At 35.1% G+C, this 21663-nt stretch overlaps 3 protein-coding genes across 7 annotated transcripts; 1 reads left to right on the top strand and 2 right to left on the bottom strand.

Annotated features, from left to right (window-relative positions):
* The first annotated feature begins 757 nt into the window (after positions 1–757).
* LOC111799884 (auxin-responsive protein IAA4) lies at positions 758–2012 on the top strand. The gene is made up of 3 exons (XM_023683377.2): positions 758–1042; positions 1126–1346; positions 1458–2012. The coding sequence occupies exons 1-3, from the start codon at positions 843–845 to the stop codon at positions 1631–1633; spliced, it is 597 nt and encodes a 198-aa protein (XP_023539145.1). The 5' UTR covers positions 758–842; the 3' UTR covers positions 1634–2012.
* A 3435-nt stretch (positions 2013–5447) lies between these two features.
* LOC111801113 (Glycosyl hydrolase family 47 protein) lies at positions 5448–16640 on the bottom strand. Of its 2 annotated transcripts, XM_087126537.1 has the most exons (18): positions 16404–16543; positions 15986–16049; positions 15748–15867; positions 15543–15635; positions 14747–14833; positions 13765–13855; positions 13252–13307; positions 12858–12930; positions 11860–11969; positions 9304–9354; positions 8490–8578; positions 8306–8387; positions 8085–8198; positions 7454–7533; positions 6808–6943; positions 6644–6714; positions 6294–6534; positions 5448–5997 (listed from the first exon to the last, which is right to left on the bottom strand). In XM_087126537.1, the coding sequence occupies exons 3-18, from the start codon at positions 15856–15858 to the stop codon at positions 5773–5775; spliced, it is 1710 nt and encodes a 569-aa protein (XP_086982663.1). In that variant the 5' UTR covers positions 15859–15867; positions 15986–16049; positions 16404–16543; the 3' UTR covers positions 5448–5772. The 2 variants fall into 2 exon arrangements, with proteins under 2 accessions (XP_086982663.1, XP_086982662.1); XM_087126536.1 differs by lacking the exon at positions 15986–16049 and having other exon boundaries at positions 16404–16640.
* A 1345-nt stretch (positions 16641–17985) lies between these two features.
* Positions 17986–21521, bottom strand: LOC111800998 (rRNA-processing EFG1-like protein (DUF2361)). Of its 4 annotated transcripts, none has more exons than XM_087126540.1 (8): positions 21218–21521; positions 20553–20682; positions 20336–20463; positions 19703–19841; positions 19228–19336; positions 19064–19130; positions 18671–18958; positions 17986–18412 (listed from the first exon to the last, which is right to left on the bottom strand). In XM_087126540.1, exons 1-8 carry the CDS (start codon positions 21350–21352, stop codon positions 18407–18409), a joined length of 1002 nt encoding a protein of 333 aa, XP_086982666.1. In that variant the 5' UTR covers positions 21353–21521; the 3' UTR covers positions 17986–18406. The 4 variants fall into 4 exon arrangements, with proteins under 4 accessions (XP_086982666.1, XP_086982665.1, XP_086982664.1 ...); XM_087126539.1 differs by having other exon boundaries at positions 18671–18952; positions 19228–19342; positions 21218–21520; XM_087126538.1 differs by having other exon boundaries at positions 19228–19342; positions 21218–21519.
* Positions 21522–21663: the final 142 nt, after the last annotated feature.

Raw genomic sequence — 21663 nt, 5'->3', positions numbered from 1 at the left:
ACAAAAAAAAGTTCTTTCTTTTATATATATTCTTCGAAGCTTTCAAAGAATTAATGGCGGATTTGGTTAGAGCCAACAATGGTGGAACACCTTACAGAATTGTAAATAACTTTGTTTCATTTATTAATGGCAACGACCTTCTCCAACTCCATTCTAATAAACCACTGTCGTTTCATTCCCTTTGTTTTTTTAACAAATAATAATAATTATTATTACTTCTAAATTTTTTTTAGGGTCGACATGTCGGGCCACAGAAAAAACGAGATTAGATAGACGACTTATACTTGTTCTCTCAACCACTTATGTTTAATTTTGTATTAAATGAATAAATGGGAATAAAGTTACCCTTCTCAATGCATTTTAAACCCTTTTAAGAAAAAAAATTAAAGGTAACTTTAATTTATAATAATGGTAAAAAAAAAAAAAAAAAAAAAAAGGCTACTTTTCCAATAAAACCCACATCTTAAGCGTTGTAAATAATTAGTGTTGGTAATTTATTGAGGAATCTGAGCCGTCCATTTGTTAGATCCGCTGCATTTCCTTGATCGTGGGCAGGCTCGGTGCTGTCCCACTCTTGTCCCCTCGCTTCACAGACACATTGCCTCAAAGTTGCCGCCATTGCTACCGACAGCTTCCCTTGCCTTTGTCCTTAATTCAAACCCACAAATAAATGAGTTATTAAATTATTAAATTAAAAATTAAAAATCAACCCTTTTTCTTTTAGGCTTTGTGTATAAAAATACAAACACTTCCTCCCTCATTCCACCAACCGTTTCCTTCAAACAAAAGAGAGAGAAAAAGAAGAAAAAAAATTCAAACTTTGACCCAGGATTTGCTCTGCTATGGCGTTTGAAGCTGGCCTCAACCTCGACGCGACGGAGCTCCGCCTTGGACCGCCGGGAGTCGACGGAAATAAGCAAGAACCTCAATCTCTCAGAATCATTAACAATAAACGACCCTTATTGCCGGAATCCAACCAAAGCTCCTCCGCTTCAAATATCTCCGTTTCTGATGACAATCTCGAAACCCCACCTCCTTCCAAGTGAGTTTAGATTCAAACCTTGTAAAAATCGAAACTTTTTGATTGATTATTAATTTTTTTTTTGTGGGTTTTTTGTGGTGTAGAGCTCAGATTGTGGGGTGGCCGCCGGTTCAATCGTTTAGAAGAAACAGCCTTCAAGGGAAGAAAACGGCGGCGGCGGCGACGGCGGCGGGAGAGAGTACTGGCAATTACGTGAAAGTGAGCATGGATGGAGCTCCTTACTTGAGAAAAATTGATCTTAGTTTATACAAAGGGTACCCCGAACTTCTTCAAACTCTCGAAGACATGTTCAAGTTTACCGTTGGTACGTGTTATTAGAAATCACGAATCTCCACAATCATATAATAGTGTCTACTTTAAAGCTCTCCAAACATATTTTTGAGTGAAATTAAGGATAAAGTTTTGATTTTTATAGGTGAATACTCGGAGAGAGAAGGGTACAAAGGATCAGAATACGTTCCAACGTACGAGGATAAAGATGGCGATTGGATGCTAGTCGGAGATGTTCCATGGGAGATGTTTATGTCGTCGTGCAAGAGGCTGAGAATCATGAAAGGATCGGAAGCGAAGGGGTTAGGGTGTGTTGCATGAAACACAAATAAAGAAGAAGCTTTATTAATTAGAGGAAGAAGAAGAGAAGGAGAAATGGGCTTGGGTTGTCGAGGAAGAAGAAGAAGAAGAAGAAGATGATGATGATGATGATGAACTTCAAAGATGGAATTTTTATTTGTATTTTTTTTGTGGAAAAGAAAGGATTTTTGAGGGAACAAATTTGATGCATTTTGATAATCTTTGTGGAACTTAATCGCGAGTGTCTACTGGATTTTATCCATTATCCATTATCTGCATACACCACAAATGTTTTTTTTTTTTTTTTTTTTTTTTTTAATTATTGTTATTCATATTAATGTAATTGGATAAAAATACTATTAATTATGTTTATTAATCTTTTTTTGGGATTTTTGTTCCTCATATGATGTCAATTTTTGTATATTTTATTTTATTATAAAGTTAATAAGAGCGACCATTTTTTAAATAGAATTGTTTAAAAAATTTGATGATTCGAATAATACGATCAATTTAACCTAATTATTACGGTTTAATTATATATATATATATATATAATTAGAATATTTTTTAATATTTTAGCTTTGGAATTTGTGTTACTTTTGGAAATACAAATTCCATTAAATTAGCATTTATGAGCTTGAAGGCTTTTGAAAATAACTTTTTCACTTTTTAACTCTTTTAACTTTTTATTGTTATTATTTTGCTGTGAAACTTTTTGTGTTTTATATATGGTTAATTTTTTATTTTCTTAATTAAAGATTTTATAGTGTAATTTTTTTATATGTTATTTATGAGATTGATTCGGAATTATTAATTAGAAAGGAAAAGAATAAAAGAGTCTTCACATGGGTTGCTTCCAAATAATTTGCACCACTAAAAAAAAATTAATTTTTAATTTTTAAAATTTAATATATATTGTTTTTATGAAAAATAACGCTACAACCTTGATTCATCTCCGAACCACATACTATTGGGGAATGTTTGACTTTCGAGCATATATAAAAACCCTAATTTAAATATAAAAAAACAAAAATTGGTGTTTACTCGATTATGTCTTGACAAATATTCATGTCATACATTTAGTAATGACCAAATCTCTCGATTAAAAGTAGAGTTGTTACACATGTCTGTGCACTCGATGTGTTTAACTCGTGTCCTACAAAATAAAATAATATATTTTTTAAAATATACGCATAGCTTTAACGAAACTCACGAATGTTCTTTATGTAATTAGATATAATCCATATTCTGCTTAACAAATGACTATAACCAATTATCTTTTGATCATTCAATAATAGATTCGGAAGAACTTTTATAATCAGTTCTCTGGGAAACTTGTGATATCATAGTTTTAAAAAATCATTGGGTTGTTTTAGTTCGTTGTTAAGAGATGAAAAATGACGGGCTCGAATTCAAATCGTACATAAGATCAATCGTGGGAACGAAATTAATGATCAAAATTTTGGATATTAAAAATTAGGGTTTGGTGGAAAGAGGAGGAAGTAGTGAGTTGTGTGTGGTTGAAAGGAAAGTGTGATGTCCCACATTGATTGGGGAGGAGAACAAATCACCAAGAGTGTGGAAACTCTCCCTTAGCAGACGCGTTTTAAAGCCTTGAGGGGAAGCACGAAAGGGAAAGCCCAAAAAGGACAATATCTGCTAGTGGTGGATTTGGGTCGATACTAATGGTATCAGAGCCAGACACCGGACGATGTGCCAGCCTTCTCGCTGTTCCCCAAAGGGGGGTAGACACGAGGCAGTGTGCCAGTAAGGACACTGGACCCCAAAGGGGGGTGGATTTAGGGGCACGATCCCACATCGATTGGAGGAAGGAAATAGTGCCAGCGAGGACGTTGGGCCCCGAAAGGGGGTGGATTGTGATGTCCCACATTGGTGGGGGAGGAGAACAAATCACCATTTATAAGGGTGCGGAAACCTTCACCTAGCATATGCGTTTTAAAGCCTTGAGGGAAAGTCCAAAAGGGAAAGCCCAAAGAAGACAATATCTGCTAGCGGTGGATCTGGGTCGATACAGAAAGTCCGAAAGGGAAAGCCCAAAGAAGACAATATCTGCTAGGGGTGGATTTGGGTCGATACAGAAAAGCATAAATGTTTGGTTTGAAGTGAAAGGTGTGAAGAAAAGAGGCAAAACAGAGACACATATGATATAATGATTGTTATGTAAAAGCACCAAACACCATTATGTTATGTTTGCCTTAAAACAATCTTCTTTTTCTTTTCTTTTTTGTCTGCTCTTCTTTTTTTCTCTCTTATTTTTTTATTACAAAAATAAATAAATAAATAAAGGGCGATTATATAATATTAATACTAATAAAAGTACTCTAAATATTACCAAAAAGAGATAAAGCAACAAATTTTGTTGGGTTTTAATAAATGCTTTTTCACATTTTGATTAAAAACATTATGTTTTCAACAAATTTTTAGGTATTTTGTTGGTTTAACCGACTTTCTCTTTTGAGATTTTTAGGTGTCTGATAGTGTTGAGAGGTTTCCACACCCGTATAAAGAATGTTTCGTTCTCCTCTCCAACGATGTGGGATCTCACAATTTATCCCCTTCGGGACCCAAGCACTCGTTTCTCTCCCTAATCAATGTAGGATTTCACAATTCACATCCCAAAATCGATGTGGGATTTCACGATTCACACTCTTTTGAGAACCAGCATCCTTGCTGGCACACCGCACGGTGTTAACCTCCTTTTGGGGCTTAGCTTCCTTGTTGGCCCACCGCTCAGTGCCCACTCCCCCTTCAAGGTTTAGCGTCGTCGCAGGCACACCGCTCGGTGTCTGGCTCTGATACCAATTATAACAATTCATGTCCACTACTAATAGATATGGTTCTCTTTGGACTTTCCCTCAAGGTTTTTAAAACACGTCTGTTGGGAGAGGTTTCCACACCCTTGTAAAGAATGTTTTGTTCTCCTCTCCAATCGATATGCGATCTCACAATTCACCATCTTCAAAGCCCAATATCCTCGTTGGCACTCGTTCTTCTCTCCTGACGTGAGATTTCACATTTGTCAACTATATATATATATAGATAGATATATATTTTGATAATTTAATGCCAAAATAAATTTTTAGGAAAAAATTGGTCAAAATTGACTCAACAATCCAATAATATAGATTAAAAAAAAAAAAAAAAAAAAAAAGTTAAGAATTTGAAGTGTTCAATTTCTGACAATTTCCCACTTTTCAAAATGGCATTTTTAATGTTATTAATAAAACGAATTGAAATTACCAAACAAATCCCACAATTTAATGTCAAAGTTTGAGGCACTCGAAAGCAAAACAAAACAAAACCCACTAATTCAAAATGTGTATTATTAATTATAATTAAATTTCGAGTAAATCTTATGGAGCAACGAGCATATTTTTTGAACTTTGTAAAAAAATTAAAAAAATTAAAAAAAAAAAAATTGTCAATATAATATTCTGGTGATGAATTTGGAGACCAGAAGACAACCCTAAATTGCACTCTCTACTTTTTGTTTAATGGAATTATTCATAAATTAATTTTATCTTCTTTTTCTTTTTTTTTTTTTTTACTGAAATTGCAGAATGCACTGAATCGAATCCTAAGTTAATTAAAAATAAATAAATAAATAAATAGAATGAGATTTACGAGGTTATATACTTGTGTAGGAATCTTAGAAAATCTGTTGGGTTTAATGTAATAATTCTGTTGCGTGTCTGTGGATTAAGTTAATTAATCCGACATCATTAATAAATTAAGGTTTCTAATTCAAAGTTATGTCCTTTGAAATGATAAAATAATCAATTTCAATATATATATCCATCCCCCTAAACCAATATAATCAAACAACACAAAATCTGGCTTTTTGTAAAGGAAATTACAGTACAAGGCCATATGTTACAATGCTCATAGTCATCAAAATGTTAATGCCTCCTCGTTCCTACACGAACTCAACAACAAATACTATTGTTCGTACGCGTGTCGGTTTTCGACTGTCAGGCTCTCTTTCACCCTACCGATAACGACTGAATATCGCTCCATCCTTTTGATTGTAAGTTCTATTAACAATGCTTCCAATAGTTATAACCCAGAGACGTTTAACAGAACAGATCCAAGGAGCAGATGGCTTGAGTCATTCCAAAAATATCAAATACTTTGCTTGCTTAAATGGGATGAGGATCATTCATCACATCCTCCTCCCTGTGCTCCTGAGAATTATCAACGTTTTTTTCATCAGATGTGGAATGACCAGAATTATGATCGGTTACGACCACCGTCGAATGTCGTTGGGCAGCTTCCGTTTCAGTAACAGACTCATCGTCTGTGGATGTTGACCCAATATATATCATACCAAACTTCTGCCCATGAGTCAGTCCTGGACAGAACCCCTGCGTGACACAACAATAAGATTCTATTTGGTAAAAGATCAACCTAATTCAATGGCTTTAGTTCCTCTTGGTATTTCTTTTACCTATTCAACTAATTCTCTTGCATTTTTAAATGTATAACCAACAAATAACTCTAAGGAGTATAAGTATTCATTCACATAAGAAATCCGACACGAGATGCGAATGTGTTTTCTTTGTAATATTCTAAACCAATCTACTTAAGTGAGAAAAAGGCTCTGGTGTGAATATATTAAGAGAGCAGAATGAACCAAGCTTAAAGCAACTGAAACAATTACCCTGATCAACCCAGTTGTTGATGTCAACTCATCAAAATCAGAGCTTGGTGGGGTTTCTGTTGAAGTCGTTCCCTCAGAGAATGAATGTTTAGCTTCTTCAACACTGGTTGCATTATTTATCGCATCAGATTCTGATTCCACTCTACTTTTACAGAAAGCCCCAAGATATGAACAATGTTCCCTAACTAGGGATATTTGAGGGGTTGCAGGCAACAAGTGGCCCTCTGTGCTAAAAACATACCTATAAAAGGAATTCATGCATAGTTGCTTTTAAAAATATAGCATATCAAGGTAAACAATGGGTGTTGTTCCATTGACACATAAAACTTAAAACAGAACCTAGAACTTACTTGTATGGACCATTTTCCACAAGGTTGTCAGGGCCCGCAGCCAAGTCAAAAAGAAGCCACAAGTATTTAACCTAACCCAACGAACATTCAACATAAAGTAATAGAAGTAAAGTAATAGTTTCTTTTTTCTTTTTTCTATGTTGGATTGGGGGAAGATTCCTCACCGTTTCGGCAAGGAAGAAGCTTTCCATGTGATCTTCTTGCTTGTGAAACTCAACATCTGATATATGACAATATCCACATGGGCATCGGGCTCCATATTGCAAACTGGCGACCATGTCCCGTCCGGCATCAAGATATCTATAAAGAAAGATTTCAGGTACGTAACAATTTCTAGGAAGATGGAAAGGTTGTACACCCGAGTAAAGAAAAATATTGTCAGCATTGAACAGATTACTGGATTCCGAACCAAATCCTAGTGATTTTACTGTACGCCATCTCCAAGGAGTATTCAAGGAACAGTATGAATAAAGTTCACTCCCCCCACTCAATCGAGGAAAAAAGTTGGTGCCATAGAAAGGTAAACAAACATCAACAATCTTGACGTATCCTAGATGTTTAAGATTTCAAGCACTCGTAATATGCATTTTTCATCTTTCAAAAACAAATAACTCAGCACTCTCCTACCGAATAACTTGATGTTTTCAAAAGCAAAGAAATTAGATTAGTCAATTTTCTATACGCCCACTAGAAATGAAAGTAGAGATTAAAGAAAGCTAGTAGGCCCACAACTTTATGAGCATTATGTAAATACTACGCTCCTTCTTCTACTAAAGTTTAGCAGGACCACTTTACACTAGCTCAGCTCACCTGGGATTCCTCGTGGCTTTGTAGAGCCAATAAGTGCTCTCTATTAACTCTGGACGAAGTGGATAACTTTTCTGCCCTTGCTGCAAGAATACATAATGAATTGGATAAAAGGTCATACATAGAACAAAAAATTAAATCTCAATTATAACGGATACATAGGTATTTAGACGACAACTCTACAGAAACAGGACTAGGAAAAATGTTAGTTATAAAGGTTATCTTAGGTTTATCATAGGGTTCTGAAAGGCTTACTAATGACCATATATATACACGAACCCATGCACACAAACAGGTGGTAGATGCAAGCTTAAGAAACTGATATGAGAAGCAAAGTCACGGTCATTTGATATGGATATGACATTGACTAGGATATACTGACGGGTTAACAAAATTAAGACATGTCCATCCTCCCTACATTTGTGAATGCAATCCAGACATGATATTTGTGGGAGCAAAAGTAGTTCAGTAGATGACTTTCATTTGAAAATGCTTCCAGTTAAAGAACAAATATAAATAAAAATAACTGTCTACATTTCTTATCAAACTATTTAAACAAAGAAATTATAGGATTAGCAGCAAGAAGATCTTAAGACATCAGTTGACTCATGTCCATTATTGAAAACTAAAATACCTGGACACTGAGTGTAGCAAGATTGAAACCCTCAGGTGTAAATCCATATCTCTTCCAGACACTAAAGAATGCAGTATGTGTTCGAATTGCAGGGTCGATGTCCCCTGCCAAAACCTTTCAAGACAACAGAAGAATTTATCTAACTCTTGTTCTTTGAAGTAGAATTTAACTACAGAAAACATGATAAGCAGTTGTTATTGTAACTATAGAAAGCCGAAAACCTGAAGCCCTGGCCAGAATGCCTGCAAACTGTTGAATAATGGCCAGACGAGTGCAGCGGAATCCATATTTACCTCAACATACCTACATGTATGGATTACAACATTGATCATTTTAAAAATAAAAAGGAAAGGCAAGGAGGGAACATATTTTCTTCACCATTAGACTTAGAACGCATAAGCTTACCAAGGGTCATTAAATAGATAATGCATAGCAGCCCCATATGCTTCTTGAAATATGAATAGGTACTCTTCGTCTCCAAACAAAAGGTAAGCCTAAAATCATGTATTACAAAAAAAATGACTAGTGAAAAGATTATGGGGTAATAGATTGGGATTAGCAACGCATGTATTGACAATTTGACGGTTTGTACTGCCATTGTTGTAAAGAAATTTATTTGAGCTTGCATAAGGAGTTTATTGTTGAATACTAGCAGAATCAAGCATTTGGCACAATACCATAGGATGATTTCAAATACAATTATAACATAATTGCATGGAAGAAAAGACATCAAGTACAATTTTCTAAAGTTTAAAGCCTCGAGTGTTGTCCATTTAATATGAACCAGTTCCAGTGCTAAAGGAAAAATAATAGATTGATAAAATAAGAGCAAAAGAAACTTCTCATGAAAGTAGAGGGCAATTCAAACTGCATAAACAAAGTATTGATGCATATTAATAATTGGATTGGAAGTGTAGAAATTGACTAAAAAGCACAAACATTTTAGTTTGGTTCCTGTGTCCGATCATCCAACCCTTGTTGGACACTTATTGGACAACCGTTAGCATAATGTACATGCGTTAAATCTTGAGTGATAAGAGCTTGAAGTCAAAACCATCTCGAGTGATCTCAAATCCCCTCTTCTATGATTCTCGGATCACATAGATAAAATTTCTATTTCAACATGAGCATGGCCAAAAGAAAGTTTTCCTTGAGATAATAACATTACATACCAGTAACAACTATGGTACATTTATTTCCACGTTAGGTAGTTACCAACCTTCAGTAAATACTCATAGAAGGAATCAATGCTCGTACCAATACCTGCATCCTGCGAGACAAGATATGAAGAGTGGATTTTTTTTTTTAGGATAACATGCTTTTCATTAGATCTGAAGGCAGTAAACAAGAGGGAGGATCAGACATCTTCCCCATAAATACCGAAGGGACTTGAATAAAAGAAATATGAATATTACTAGATAGTTCAGACAAAGAGCTTCTAGAAGTTAAGAACAACACTAAACCCTCAATTTCCTCCTTACTCATAGACCTATCTTCCAAACTACAATGGTTTTTTCTAAATACAACGCCTATAATCTGACTTCTATGTGGCATTGCGTCTCATATTGCCATTTCAAAAAACTGTTGAAGTTTCATATAAAAGTAACAGTATTCTACATCCTCCATCTCTCACAGCCCTTTCATTTAAGAATGGCATCAAGAAACGCCCAATATATTTGTATCCTTGGTAACATATCTACCTGAGTATTTTTCTTAACCAGACTAAAACCATATAGCTAATGTCTTCATTCCAAACAAAATGTGATATATAGTAATAATTGTAAACAAACAAAGCTTCGCTAAATGAATTTCATAAGAAATGCTGAAGAAAATGTATCATCAAAAGGGGAAGAAAAAAGATTTTTTTTTTTTTTTTTTTTTTTTTCTTGATAAGAAACTGAGCTTTTTTCTTATACAATGGTACCTAAAGAACTAAAAAAGGGCTCCAATAAAAAAGAATAAGACCTAATTGATAATTTCAAAAGACTTCAGTCACCAAGGTCCAAATCGAGGTATTAAACCTAATGACTTCAGTCAACTCCTCCATAGAATGCTCAGCCCCCTCTAAAAACTCCCGTACAACAGGAAAGAAGTTGCCCCAGAAATTTTCCTTCTCCCTAAAAGGGGGAGAAAGCATAACCTTCTCAATCACAGCCCTAGAATTCTTATTCCAAGCTGAAGACACACCAAAAGCCCCCAAGAAATGAGACCAAACCAAAAGCAAAACTGGCAGCTCCAAAGGGTATGATCGAAGTCTTTTGACACTACTATACCCTTTGACACCAAAAGTCTTTTGACACTGCAACCCCCCAAAAGAAGGAAGAATGCCTCTGCACACAGCCTATAGTATTAACTCTCTCATGTAAGACCTTTCTGGAAAAGAACTTAACCTTCTCAGTAATCTTAATCTTCCAAAATGAGGAAAAAGAATGGAGCCAGCAGGGTCTGAGGGAACACTCAAGCTGGAAAAGAGAGCTAGACAAAAAGTCTTGGGAAGGACAAGGAGTCCACAAATGAAGATCCCTCCTACCCCAACTGATATGAGAATTTCTTAAAAGAAAAGTCAAGACACCTCTACTGCCTCCCTACTAGTAAGAGAACAAAGAAACTCCAAATTGAAGGACAGAGATTCCCAAGAGGACGAGAGAATAAAGGCCACTGAATGCAACATCGAATCAGAAAGATGGTACAAATGGAGGAAAAATATGCAAAGAGAACCTCCACCACCCAAAATTCCTCCCAAAAGTAACTATCCGAGCCATTCCCAATGGGGCATTTCATGAACTGGAAGAGAGGAACAACTGAAGAGATAGCCTCATAGGGATTTCTAAAAGATATCAAAATCCTACTACCAGAGACCCACTCTAAAGGGTAAGCACCAAGCGTGCTCACAATGATCCATTGCCACAAAGCCCGAGATTCCTGAAAGAAATACCACAACCAGTTTGCCAAACAAGCATCATTTGGAAGTCTCAGGTTGTCAATACTCGAATCACTTGCCTTCAAGGGCTGTGAAACCACCTCCCAACCTATAGGGTGCAACCCACCACTCCTCAATCCCCTCCCACAAGAAGTCCCTGGTAACTTTTTCTAGGTTTTTATCATTGACACCGGTATTTTAAAAAGAGGGAGAGTATAAAAAAGAATAGGTTCCTCCGACTAAAGAGAATAGAAATCTACCCCCCATCAAAATATAAACGTACGCTTCCTATTCTTGGCAACAAAGAAAAAGTTTTTCTTGTATTGTATTTATAAAAATTCAAAAAGGGGGCATAGATCCCGACTCAAATAGCTTAAAAAACTACTCTAAGAAATATTAATTACAGGTTCTGAATAATTGCAAAAATGTTTATCCAAAATGGAAAAGGAATGTGCCGGAATTTCCTCCCAATCTTGAGATTTCTCTTAAAAGATTATCATTTTCATTCCAACCATAATTCTTCATTGAAAGGATATGATGGAATTCAACCAAGCGTTCTTTTCCCAATCTAAGTCCATCAAAGCATCTGCTTCAAATTACACTACGTTTACCATGAAAGGTCTAAGCAGTGATGACCAATTAAAAGTATGATTAGATTGAAGAATCAGTAAGATCAGGAAATAAATTTTCAATTATCATAAACTTTCCGCCAATCTAATTGTTTCTGACACTCATGCCAGGGAAAGAGCAATGAGAACTGAAAAAAATCTTGTTGTTTGCAAATTGCAACTATGGGTATCAAAAAAATGAATATGTAATGCATCCATTGTTCATTTTCATTGACATGAATGTTACCTTCTGTGTCCATTCACCTGTAAAAACATTAATATGTGCACCAACTAAATTAAGCTTTGAACGGCGTGCCCACAGTCCACGTACTGCGTTCTTTGTTACTTGTTCAAAAACTGCATTCCAATGGCAAATGAAAATGTGTGAAATCTTATGGACCAAGTTCACTAAATTTTTGGAGTTCAGATGATAGTCAACCAACTTTCTAAAATTGCCATATATGATACATGTCAACAGATAGCAACCGAGTATTGAGCAACAAGACCGAGAGGCTAAGAAATAATGGAATTAAGTTTCATCATTAAAAAAAATTGCAGAGTTGAAGGATACTTATGCATTTTACTATATAGTGAGAAGTACGACAAATAATTCAAATTATTACAACTTGTTCAGTGGAGTCAGTTTTACTAAAGTTCTCCAGACTGATTTCTCTTGAAATAAGAACGAAAAAATATGAGTCAACGTAAATATAAAAATTTGTAGCCATCCTTCATTGGAGCAATTCATGAACACAATGTTAGGCATCCAATTGCAAAAGTGTCCTCTAGGAGGAGAAAAAGGGACACTATAAGTCTGACAATTGGTAAGATTTTGGGCCTAGGTATGTGTAGGAATAAGAACTTGAGCAGAGAATTATTTGCATTTTTAAGGAACTAGAGTTTGAGAGAATAACTGGCCCTCTCGAATTGGTTGGGTGGCTTGCATGGTGTTCTTACATCTATTTTGATATTACTACCATAAATAATATTCTAGACACTTAGGTGAATCTGACAGTACTATAGGAGATTAATGAGAATACTATAGGAGATTAACAATCTTTTATTTTAATTCCAAAAACACTCAAGAGAGATACCAACTCATGATAGGTAACTTCTACCCAAAAAGTATAGTAAGATGCAGAAGTGTAAATAGAAAAAAATATGCAGCCACAAATTGGGTTATCTTGGAAACAATCAAGGGTCAAGACAAAAGAACGCACTTCAAGTTAAGGTCACAACACTCACTTGGATCATCCGTCAAACGGCTAAGAACACCAAATTCCAAAGTTAAGGTCCCACCACCGGCTGTTGACGTTATCTGAGAGAAAGAATACAAAACCTGTATTAGAACTTCAATAAGATGAAAGATGGAATTCACAACTAAGCTACTAAATAGTTACTAGTTATCTTCATTACTTCATGGTTATCATATGCATAACCAGAAACAGTCCTTGGAAATTATACGAGGTTACTGCATGTCGCAATTGATAATCTAGTTCTTACAGTCCTCGTGTGTACTATTGTAAGGGCAGAAGAAACTATCTTCAAGCTGCGTGAATTCTTTATCAAAACCTAGATGGATAGCATGCTCTTCTAGTTGATCATTAGACATCATGTGTATAAGGCTGAGAAGTTTTACCTTGCTTTCATGTTCATCAACTCCATACAATAGGTTAACTGATCCAAATGGAATTCCTGCAAAATATGATGCAATAGACTGTCATTAATAGCCAACACTGGCATACCCCAAAAAGTGCTTTTCAGCTAAGTTTCACGAAAGTAGTGGCTTGGAAAATCTGCTTTGTTTCTTGAATAATGAAACCCAAAAAACATCAGATTTAGAGTAAAATGCCCTACAACCCCATTCCATATTCTACCATAACAAACTTAAGCCTGTAGGTAATTAATGTATCAGAAAATAAAAGTGAAAAGCATGCGCTAAGGTAGAACTAGAAGTGCCAAAAATGATGATTCAGTCAAGATTAGATGAGCATAAGTGATTTTCCTATGCCTAGATAATTTGAAATCATTTTTTTTAGTACAAGGAAAAGGGGAGGAATTTTTATCAAATTTCAGTATGGAAAATTTGCAAAAGAGACTCTCTTCATGTGAGCATAACACTATACTACAACAGAATAGTTCAGCAGCCAACCTGTAGGAGTGTCAAATGCAGGCAGTAATCTTCGAGCCAGATCCTCTGCTAAGTCAAGCAGTTGATTCTCATAGGATGCAACTTTCATACCCTATAGGGAGGGAAGGAGTCAATCAGATACTCATTTAAAAATCAAATAACCACCCAAAAAACGTAGGTTGTACTACACACATGGCAACAATGGATAAACTAGCTACAACAAATATTGCACTGCATTAGGCATACAAAATTTGAAAATATACTATCATCACCATGGCGGAGAAAAGTTGACTAACAAAACTTTTGTGAAGAATTTGATCTGTAATGTTCTAATTCTGTTGCTATACAAACAGTTAACCTAACAACAGGACCTCACAGGCTCACTGCATATCAAACAAGCAGAATTGACCTCACCAAGAGTGGCATGTAAATATTTAGCTATTGACTGTCCCGCATAAAAAATAATTCTCATATCTAATGGCTATTAGAAGCAATTTCAAAAACATATTTTGTTTTTTAGAACAAAAATTTAGTGAAAAAAGTTTGTTTAACTGTTTATTAAAAGTTGTTTACAACAAGTTTCCTTTAATCTGTTCTCATGGGTGACTAGTTTTTCAATACAAAAATATATCTTCTTCCTATGAAAATCATGTGCTTGTGAGTAATGATTTTTTCAAGTACACAATAACCGTAACATTTACAGACCACAACACCATTCTTCTTACAAAGTCTTATTTTCAGGAGAAAAATTTTTCAAAGAACCGTTCAGAGGCTTGCCCTCGGTCTGTGATTTACCTTAGTCAACGTGTTTGTCACTTCTCAATCCGATGTCTCAACTTTGTTGAGACTTCAGAAATGACTTTTGAATAATACTTTCACAATCATAGGTACACTATTCATGAAAATAAGATTTTGATTGACTATGCATATAGAACCTCAATTTTGTCGATTTCATCATGATTTTAATTGAAAGACAACACAGACAAAATAAAAAAGTCAATACCGTAGTGTGGTCACTTGCAATAAGATGAGCTGAAAGTAAACCTCCAAGAACTCGAATTGTCGTCTCAAAGATAGATACTGTTTTATTCTGTAATTACAACAGAAAGGTTCTAGTTGAAGAAATATATAACTATAGAATTACAACGGTACAAAACTGAAATGATCTTCTAATTTAGTAATACAAAATGTTACAAACACATAATATAATACCCCATCACTTAGAAACTATTAAGTAGCCAATGCTATTGTATTCATCAATCAGGAAATCATAAAATGATCGTAAAATTTGTTAGTAAATACACAAGTGACAACTCGTAGTGGCTGGTTATCCTCCAACTGTCTTTCAAGAAACAAACAAAGCCTATACCATAAGGGATCCCTCTTTTACAAGAACTTTTGTTGAGGTTCCTTTTAGTCACCAACCACTTGCATCTCTCTCAACTGTTTTAAGTTGGAACACCAGAATTTTGATACTAAGATGGTATAGTCTCTATCGGAAATTACATCCAAAAAGAAACTAATTCAAATACCTAAAGTAGAGGTCATGGACTAAGACTCGAAGACCAAAAGATCTCGGTTCTATAAAACCACATGCTGACGAAGTTCCTCAACATGTAAATTCATCACATAACTGAAGGTGAAAGAAAGAGAAATTTTTAATTTTTAATATCTAATATCTAATAAGATAAAAATTTATATATATTCAGATAATGGTCCGTGTCAAAAATAATTAGACGGAGTTGAAGCCTAAATAGCTAATCACGAAAGCAACCCCCACAAAAATGTACATTACTCACTATATCGAACCGAAGATTTTTACCAATCCATTCAACAGATGCAGCAAATTGTTCCCGATCACCAAGCAGGGCCAGTGTATCCAATGAATCAATCTATGACAACAAAAATGAGGGAAACAGCATCATCATTGTTCCAATATGATATCACTAAATCAGTTAACCTATTATTTAGATGTATGACATTTAACAGAAGGAATTAGCTTACCAAAGTCAAAGCATAACCACCAAGTGAATCTTCTCCTTCACACGACAGAGGTCTTAATTCGTCGAGAGGAAAAGCATGCTTCATGTATCCATTGAAAGCATGATAAAACATTTCACGTACCTACATGGCGAGTATATCTTGCTTATAACAATCTGAAATAAATTAAAAGTAGCGAAATAGAGGCAGATCATAAACAAACGAAACTGGAACAGAATATTTCAAGAAATCAAATAATTACATGATATCACTAATTCCAGATCCCGCATCCCTATCCTTCTTGTAAGAAGTTCGATCCTCCAATGCTAATTTAACAAGAATGCGTAAAAATATAAACTCAATCAAGATGACCCGTATAACAAAATACTGTTTAAAGAAAATGGCGGCAGTTCAAACGTATATTGGAGATTTATTATAAGAACAAATTCTTTCAGATATCCTAAGATTACTGATCCCGAAAAGTGAATTAAATTAGAAAAAAAAGTTCAGCATTTCAATAACCAAGCAATGTAGCCCACCTGACGAGCTTACCAAATGAGAGATTGAGAATAGGTATGGCTTAAACGGTGCCGAAATTGAGGAAAGATTAATTGGTTGAGAGTCCTTAATGAATTCTGGTACGCAATTGATAGAGGAAAAAAGGGGGAAGTAATACGAACCTCATCTCTGAGCTGTTTGGCTTCGTCGGGAGTGACGCCATCAGCTAGAGATTTTTGAATGAAAATGGGAGATGAAACTGAGAGTAAGAGAAAGATAAAGAAGATAGGGAGCCGAGTTGAAGGAGCTTCCATTACAGTCTCTCGCCGTGGTTTTTCCTTCCGGTGCTGAGACGCCCTGAAAATCACTGTGGTTCTTCTTCTTCTTCTTCTTCTTCTTCTTCTTCTTCTTGTTTCTTCTGTTTTATTTATTTATTTATTTATTTATTTTCTTAATTTAAATGCCTTTTCTGTGCTCCAAAATCTCAAATCTCGAGAGGATATTTGATACACCAACCCGTCTTAATAAATATTTAACAGTTTCATTACATAATTATTTAGTTTTTTTATTTTAAAAATTCATGTTTTCTCATTATATCGTTAATTTTCTTCACGAATTTTATATTTCTTTACTACAAATATTTGTTAGAAAACTCCAATTTCTTTAGTTTTTAAAACCTCCCTACTTAAACATAGAAATTAAATTAGGATATGGACCAGTTGGATTTGGATAGGGTTTGATAAATCTTTTGGATTAATTTGATTTGAGTTTAATATGAATAAAGTTCACAACTTAATCCTCTATTTTTTAGTTGGGTAGCACTGCGAATGGGTAATATTTTTTTTTATTAAAATATCGTATTTATCTACCATACATATTACACTAATAGTTAAAATCTCATTACATTACTAACATTGGATCGTCAAATAGTCTTAATTTTCATAATAATATTAAAAATAGGGTAGAATTATTACTTTATGGATTGGTTATTAATTACTTTAAAATATAATTGAATATGTCAAGGTATAAATTGAAATTTCTGTCCTTTATTAGCATTTTAAAATTCAAATATTGATTAAGACAAAAAAAAAAATTGAAATTATGATATTTTACTTAAAATATAGAAAAAGAACAAAAAAAAAAAAAAAAGTTAAAAAGAATATTATTATGATAGAAATGGATAGGGCCAATGTTTTTTCTTCTTTTTTTTTTCCTTTCATTTTTCAATCCTTGGAATTCAAAAGTTGTGGTCAACCAAATATGCTTATGTCTTTTTATAACGGAGATGCTTAAATTAGCATATAGTATCACAATACCCAAGTTTAAGATTGATCGTACAACACTTACTCTCGCCCATGAGTAAGTCAACCAACTTAATTTCGAGTGACTTGTGACACATGAATATGCATCCACCTCGTTCTTGTAAAAAGGTTTTATGGAATAACATTGTTTAACATAATTTGAGAAAATAGTATTAAACTAACAAACAATATGTAACAACATTGATAGCATATAATTCGAGTAAGAAAAACTGACAATTAGGTGTATCTCCCTACCGTACATTTTGAGGTAAGCTGGCGAACACATATAGCCACAGACAACTTATCATAGACAAGCATAACCATGACATATCATAGACAAGAATAACCATGACATATAGCACCAACATCACCCGAAGGTGAAGGAGAAGTTGCATGATAAAAATGAAGTTAAAATCAATTAACAGTACACTATGATAGAGAGTAAAAGTGGGCTAACTCGAGAGAAGAAAACAGCGTAGTGAATGAATTGGTTTTGGTAACATAACTCAATTGTTGGGAATGGATCATAGGGGAATGAGCAATGTAACTATTCATTCCCGAAGAACAAGTAATTTAAGTGGACTAGTTTCAAGAGGCCACACAAGAAGCAGCAGCACGGAACTACATAAGATTCAGGTCCCACTACAAGTTGCAACCGTATAGAAAACAAAGAAACAACACAAAAAGAACCATAATAAAAGATCACATATCATTTCAGAACTAAAGGAAATGATTTTCCCAACTCCTCCTAGTATATATATATATATAGTGCAAGCAAGCAAACCTCCAAACTGGTCGAGAGCAGACTTAGATACATCCATGGTTGGGTTAAAATTTCACAAACCGCTTCAGAAGTCAGGTTATAGGGAGCCGACGCCTATCTATCATGCCTGAAAAAAGGGGTTTGGACAATGAGTAGAAAGTACTTCCGCAATGAATAATTCAAGTGTGTGAGAGGGGCTTTAAGCCACCAACTTAAACGAAATTTGATGGAGAAATGATGAGAAAACTAGCACAATTTTGGTTAAATTGTTATCAAACTATCCCTTAAATATGAATTTCAAGAAAATCCAACTACAGATAGATAGCACAGGAAAGGATTTTGTAATTTTTTGGATGTAGAAGACAAAAATTAGAATAAAGAATACCTGCTGCTTTTTCTTTTTAGGCCTCCTCTTTCTTCGGGGTTTGTGAGCATCAGAATTGGAACTTATATTACTGCTGTGACCTGTATGAGAGTTTGAGGAAACCCTAGCCTTGAAAGAAGATCCACTTCTGCTACTTGATGTATTGCTGGATGAAGAAACCTCGGCCCTACGATTTGTCGAAAATTTTCTTAATGAAGACCCTGGTTTTGACCGAGCTTGAGCTGAACTTGGAAATGATTTGGTTGGACGGGGAGGTGGCATTAAGGCTCTGGCAGAGATCTGCTGCCTCTACATAAAATGCTAGTCAAATGAGAGAAGGATGGAAACAGATTTTGGGGGCATGAGATACAAAGATTACATCCTATTACAAGACAACATAAATCATAACTAAACCTGATGATTTCTTTCATCGCTAGACATGCCTGATGCTGCCTTGCCAGAAGTACTGGAAGCATGTTCCCTGCAAAGAATAGAATAAACATTTAATATACCCGAACTCTTGCAAAAGCAAAACATGAACAAACCGGAAGAAGAATGAGAATTCAAAGCCTACATACCTTGCACTTTTATCTGTCCATTCATCATCTGCATCTGCTTCATCACTTGAGCTACCAGATACGAAGAAATCATCCTCACTCATGTCAAGTAACCCATCATCCTCACTACCTGTCTCTGTTTGATCAATTCCACACCATTAAAAAGAATATACTATGATCTTACCAAAACAATTTTAAATTAACAAATTCATTGAATAAAAAAAAAAACATGAGAAAAAGTACCGTTTCCATGTAGGAAACAATTTTTCATTGAATGAAAGAAATTCATTAAAATGAAAAAATGATGTGTGTGTATATATATATATGTTGGCCAGTTGCTTCCTAGTGCATAAAAACACCTATAGAGCAACCAGAGTCGCCCAGATACAATATTCTAAGAAGAAACCCAACTACAAGGCAAAAAAAAAAAATATATATATATATATAAGAACAAAAATATGAAAAAGAACATTGGAAGAAATGGAAAAGAAACCACCTTCTAAATCCTTTCCACTGGCTGCAGCAGCAATTAGATTGGCTTTTATCTGCTTGCGCAACTTATTCCTCCTATCAACCGTGTCCGAATCATCACTTCCAGTAAATAAAGCTAAATATTTTTCTGTTTTGGGAAAGAACTGCATTCGAACAAAAAAAAAACTTTCACGTCTCCCATTATAAAGAATAGCGAAAATACCAAGTATTATACTTGCCATCACAAATGTTGTAACGCTGTCAGTTCTTCTAGGAGTAAGTGGTGAACAAAAAAAGCACAAGCAAAGCTAAATCTACAATGCATACCTCCTCTAACGCAAATATTCAGCATTGTCTAACAACTTTTATTTTCATCAGAAAAATGAAAAATAGTAAATATATGCAATGATAGTATCTTAGAACACAATGATAGTGAAAACTAAGACATGACTATGCAACAAGTTTAGATGAACTCCCATGTATTGAAGTATTAAATAAATGCATACATAAAAACAGACATACAAAATATACACACAAAAAAAAAAAAAAAAAAAAAAATCAACAAGAAACAACTTCCTTTGATGAATGAATGTAAATAAAAAGTTCAAAGATACAAACTCGCACATATATTTTTAGGAAAAGGTTTTTTTGAGATTACCCTGACATATTCAAGATCCTCCTTCAACTTAGACAATTGATCTGCAATATCCGAATCTTGCGACTGACCAGATGGAGCACGTTGCAGTTTTTCAAGGCGTCTAATTCTTCTTTCAATTTTTCTCCTCTCTGGATTAAGGAAAAAAATAATCAAAAACTGATACGTGCTTGAAAAACAAACCCCATCAATTGACAGAAAAACTATTACCAAGTATTACCAAAAAATTTGATCTTCCTATCCCGCAAGAATATTTTGCGCTCAACAGCCAAACGAGAATGAATTTCTTGCTGTTTTCTAAGTCCTTCCAATTTCTTCTCTTGAACCTCCCTCACTTCAGCAGGCAAATTCTGAAGGGAAAAAAACGTTCAATGACCATGGAGTAAAAATCGGCAACAACCACACACTGTAAACTACGGGGTACAATATTAAATCCGTAATCCGATAAAGACTAAGCAACCTCTCGAAAAACCACACCCACATAGAAAACGTGATGGAAACCTCACTTTAGCTCTCCTAATTTTCACAAAACCTTGCAGCACATTCTTCACCTCCATATTTGAGGTTCGTAATAAGGGCACGCTAACCTAATAAAGCGTTTCAATAGAGTTCCAGGAATCTAGTTCCATACACAAAAAGGATGTCCTGAGAATCAAGTGTTACTTGATCGTAGGGACCTCCGAAGAAAAAGCACAGCAAAACTCAACTTCCCAAACAAAACTTACAGCAGCCAAAAACAAAGAGAAGGAGCAACAAATGCAACAAATTAGTCTCTTCTCCAAACTCCCTAAATAGCGAACTAAAACGAGTTAAACAAACTCGAAGCCCTAAAACGACCTAGAACAGCATACAAAGGAGGAAAATAAGGAAAGAGTAGGAGGAAACCTTGCGAAGCATGCGCTCAGCGGATCGAATCTGGTTCTTGAGGGAGACGGACTTGGGCTTCTTCTCAACAGCTAAAGCCTTCGATCGGCGCGCTGCCGGGTTCACCCTGCGCTTGCCGTAGCCACCGTGGGCCATGGTTGCCCTAGACGCAGATGAGAGAGAAGGGAGAGAGTCGTATACAGGAAAGCAAGGGTTTTGTGAAGGCTCTCAACGCCACCCCGGTGGATTCATAACACCGGAGAGGTGGACAGTGGAGACGGATATCTTTCACTCCTTCCTAACTCTTCTTTTCCTTTTTTTTCCTTTGGATTTCTAGACGACCTTCTTAATTTTAATTTATGCAAAAGCCCTAATCAGCGCCTTTTCTTCTCACAAACGTTACTTATTTTTCCTACCAAAACCTAATTCTTCTTAATTTCCAAAATTTATAGGGGAAAAAAAAATAA

The sequence above is a fragment of the Cucurbita pepo genome, chromosome 8 (genome assembly GCF_057944985.1).
Source record: "Cucurbita pepo subsp. pepo isolate OVF chromosome 8, ASM5794498v1, whole genome shotgun sequence".
Lineage (NCBI taxonomy): Eukaryota > Viridiplantae > Streptophyta > Magnoliopsida > Cucurbitales > Cucurbitaceae > Cucurbita > Cucurbita pepo.
This window is presented reverse-complemented; position numbering and strand designations above follow the sequence as displayed.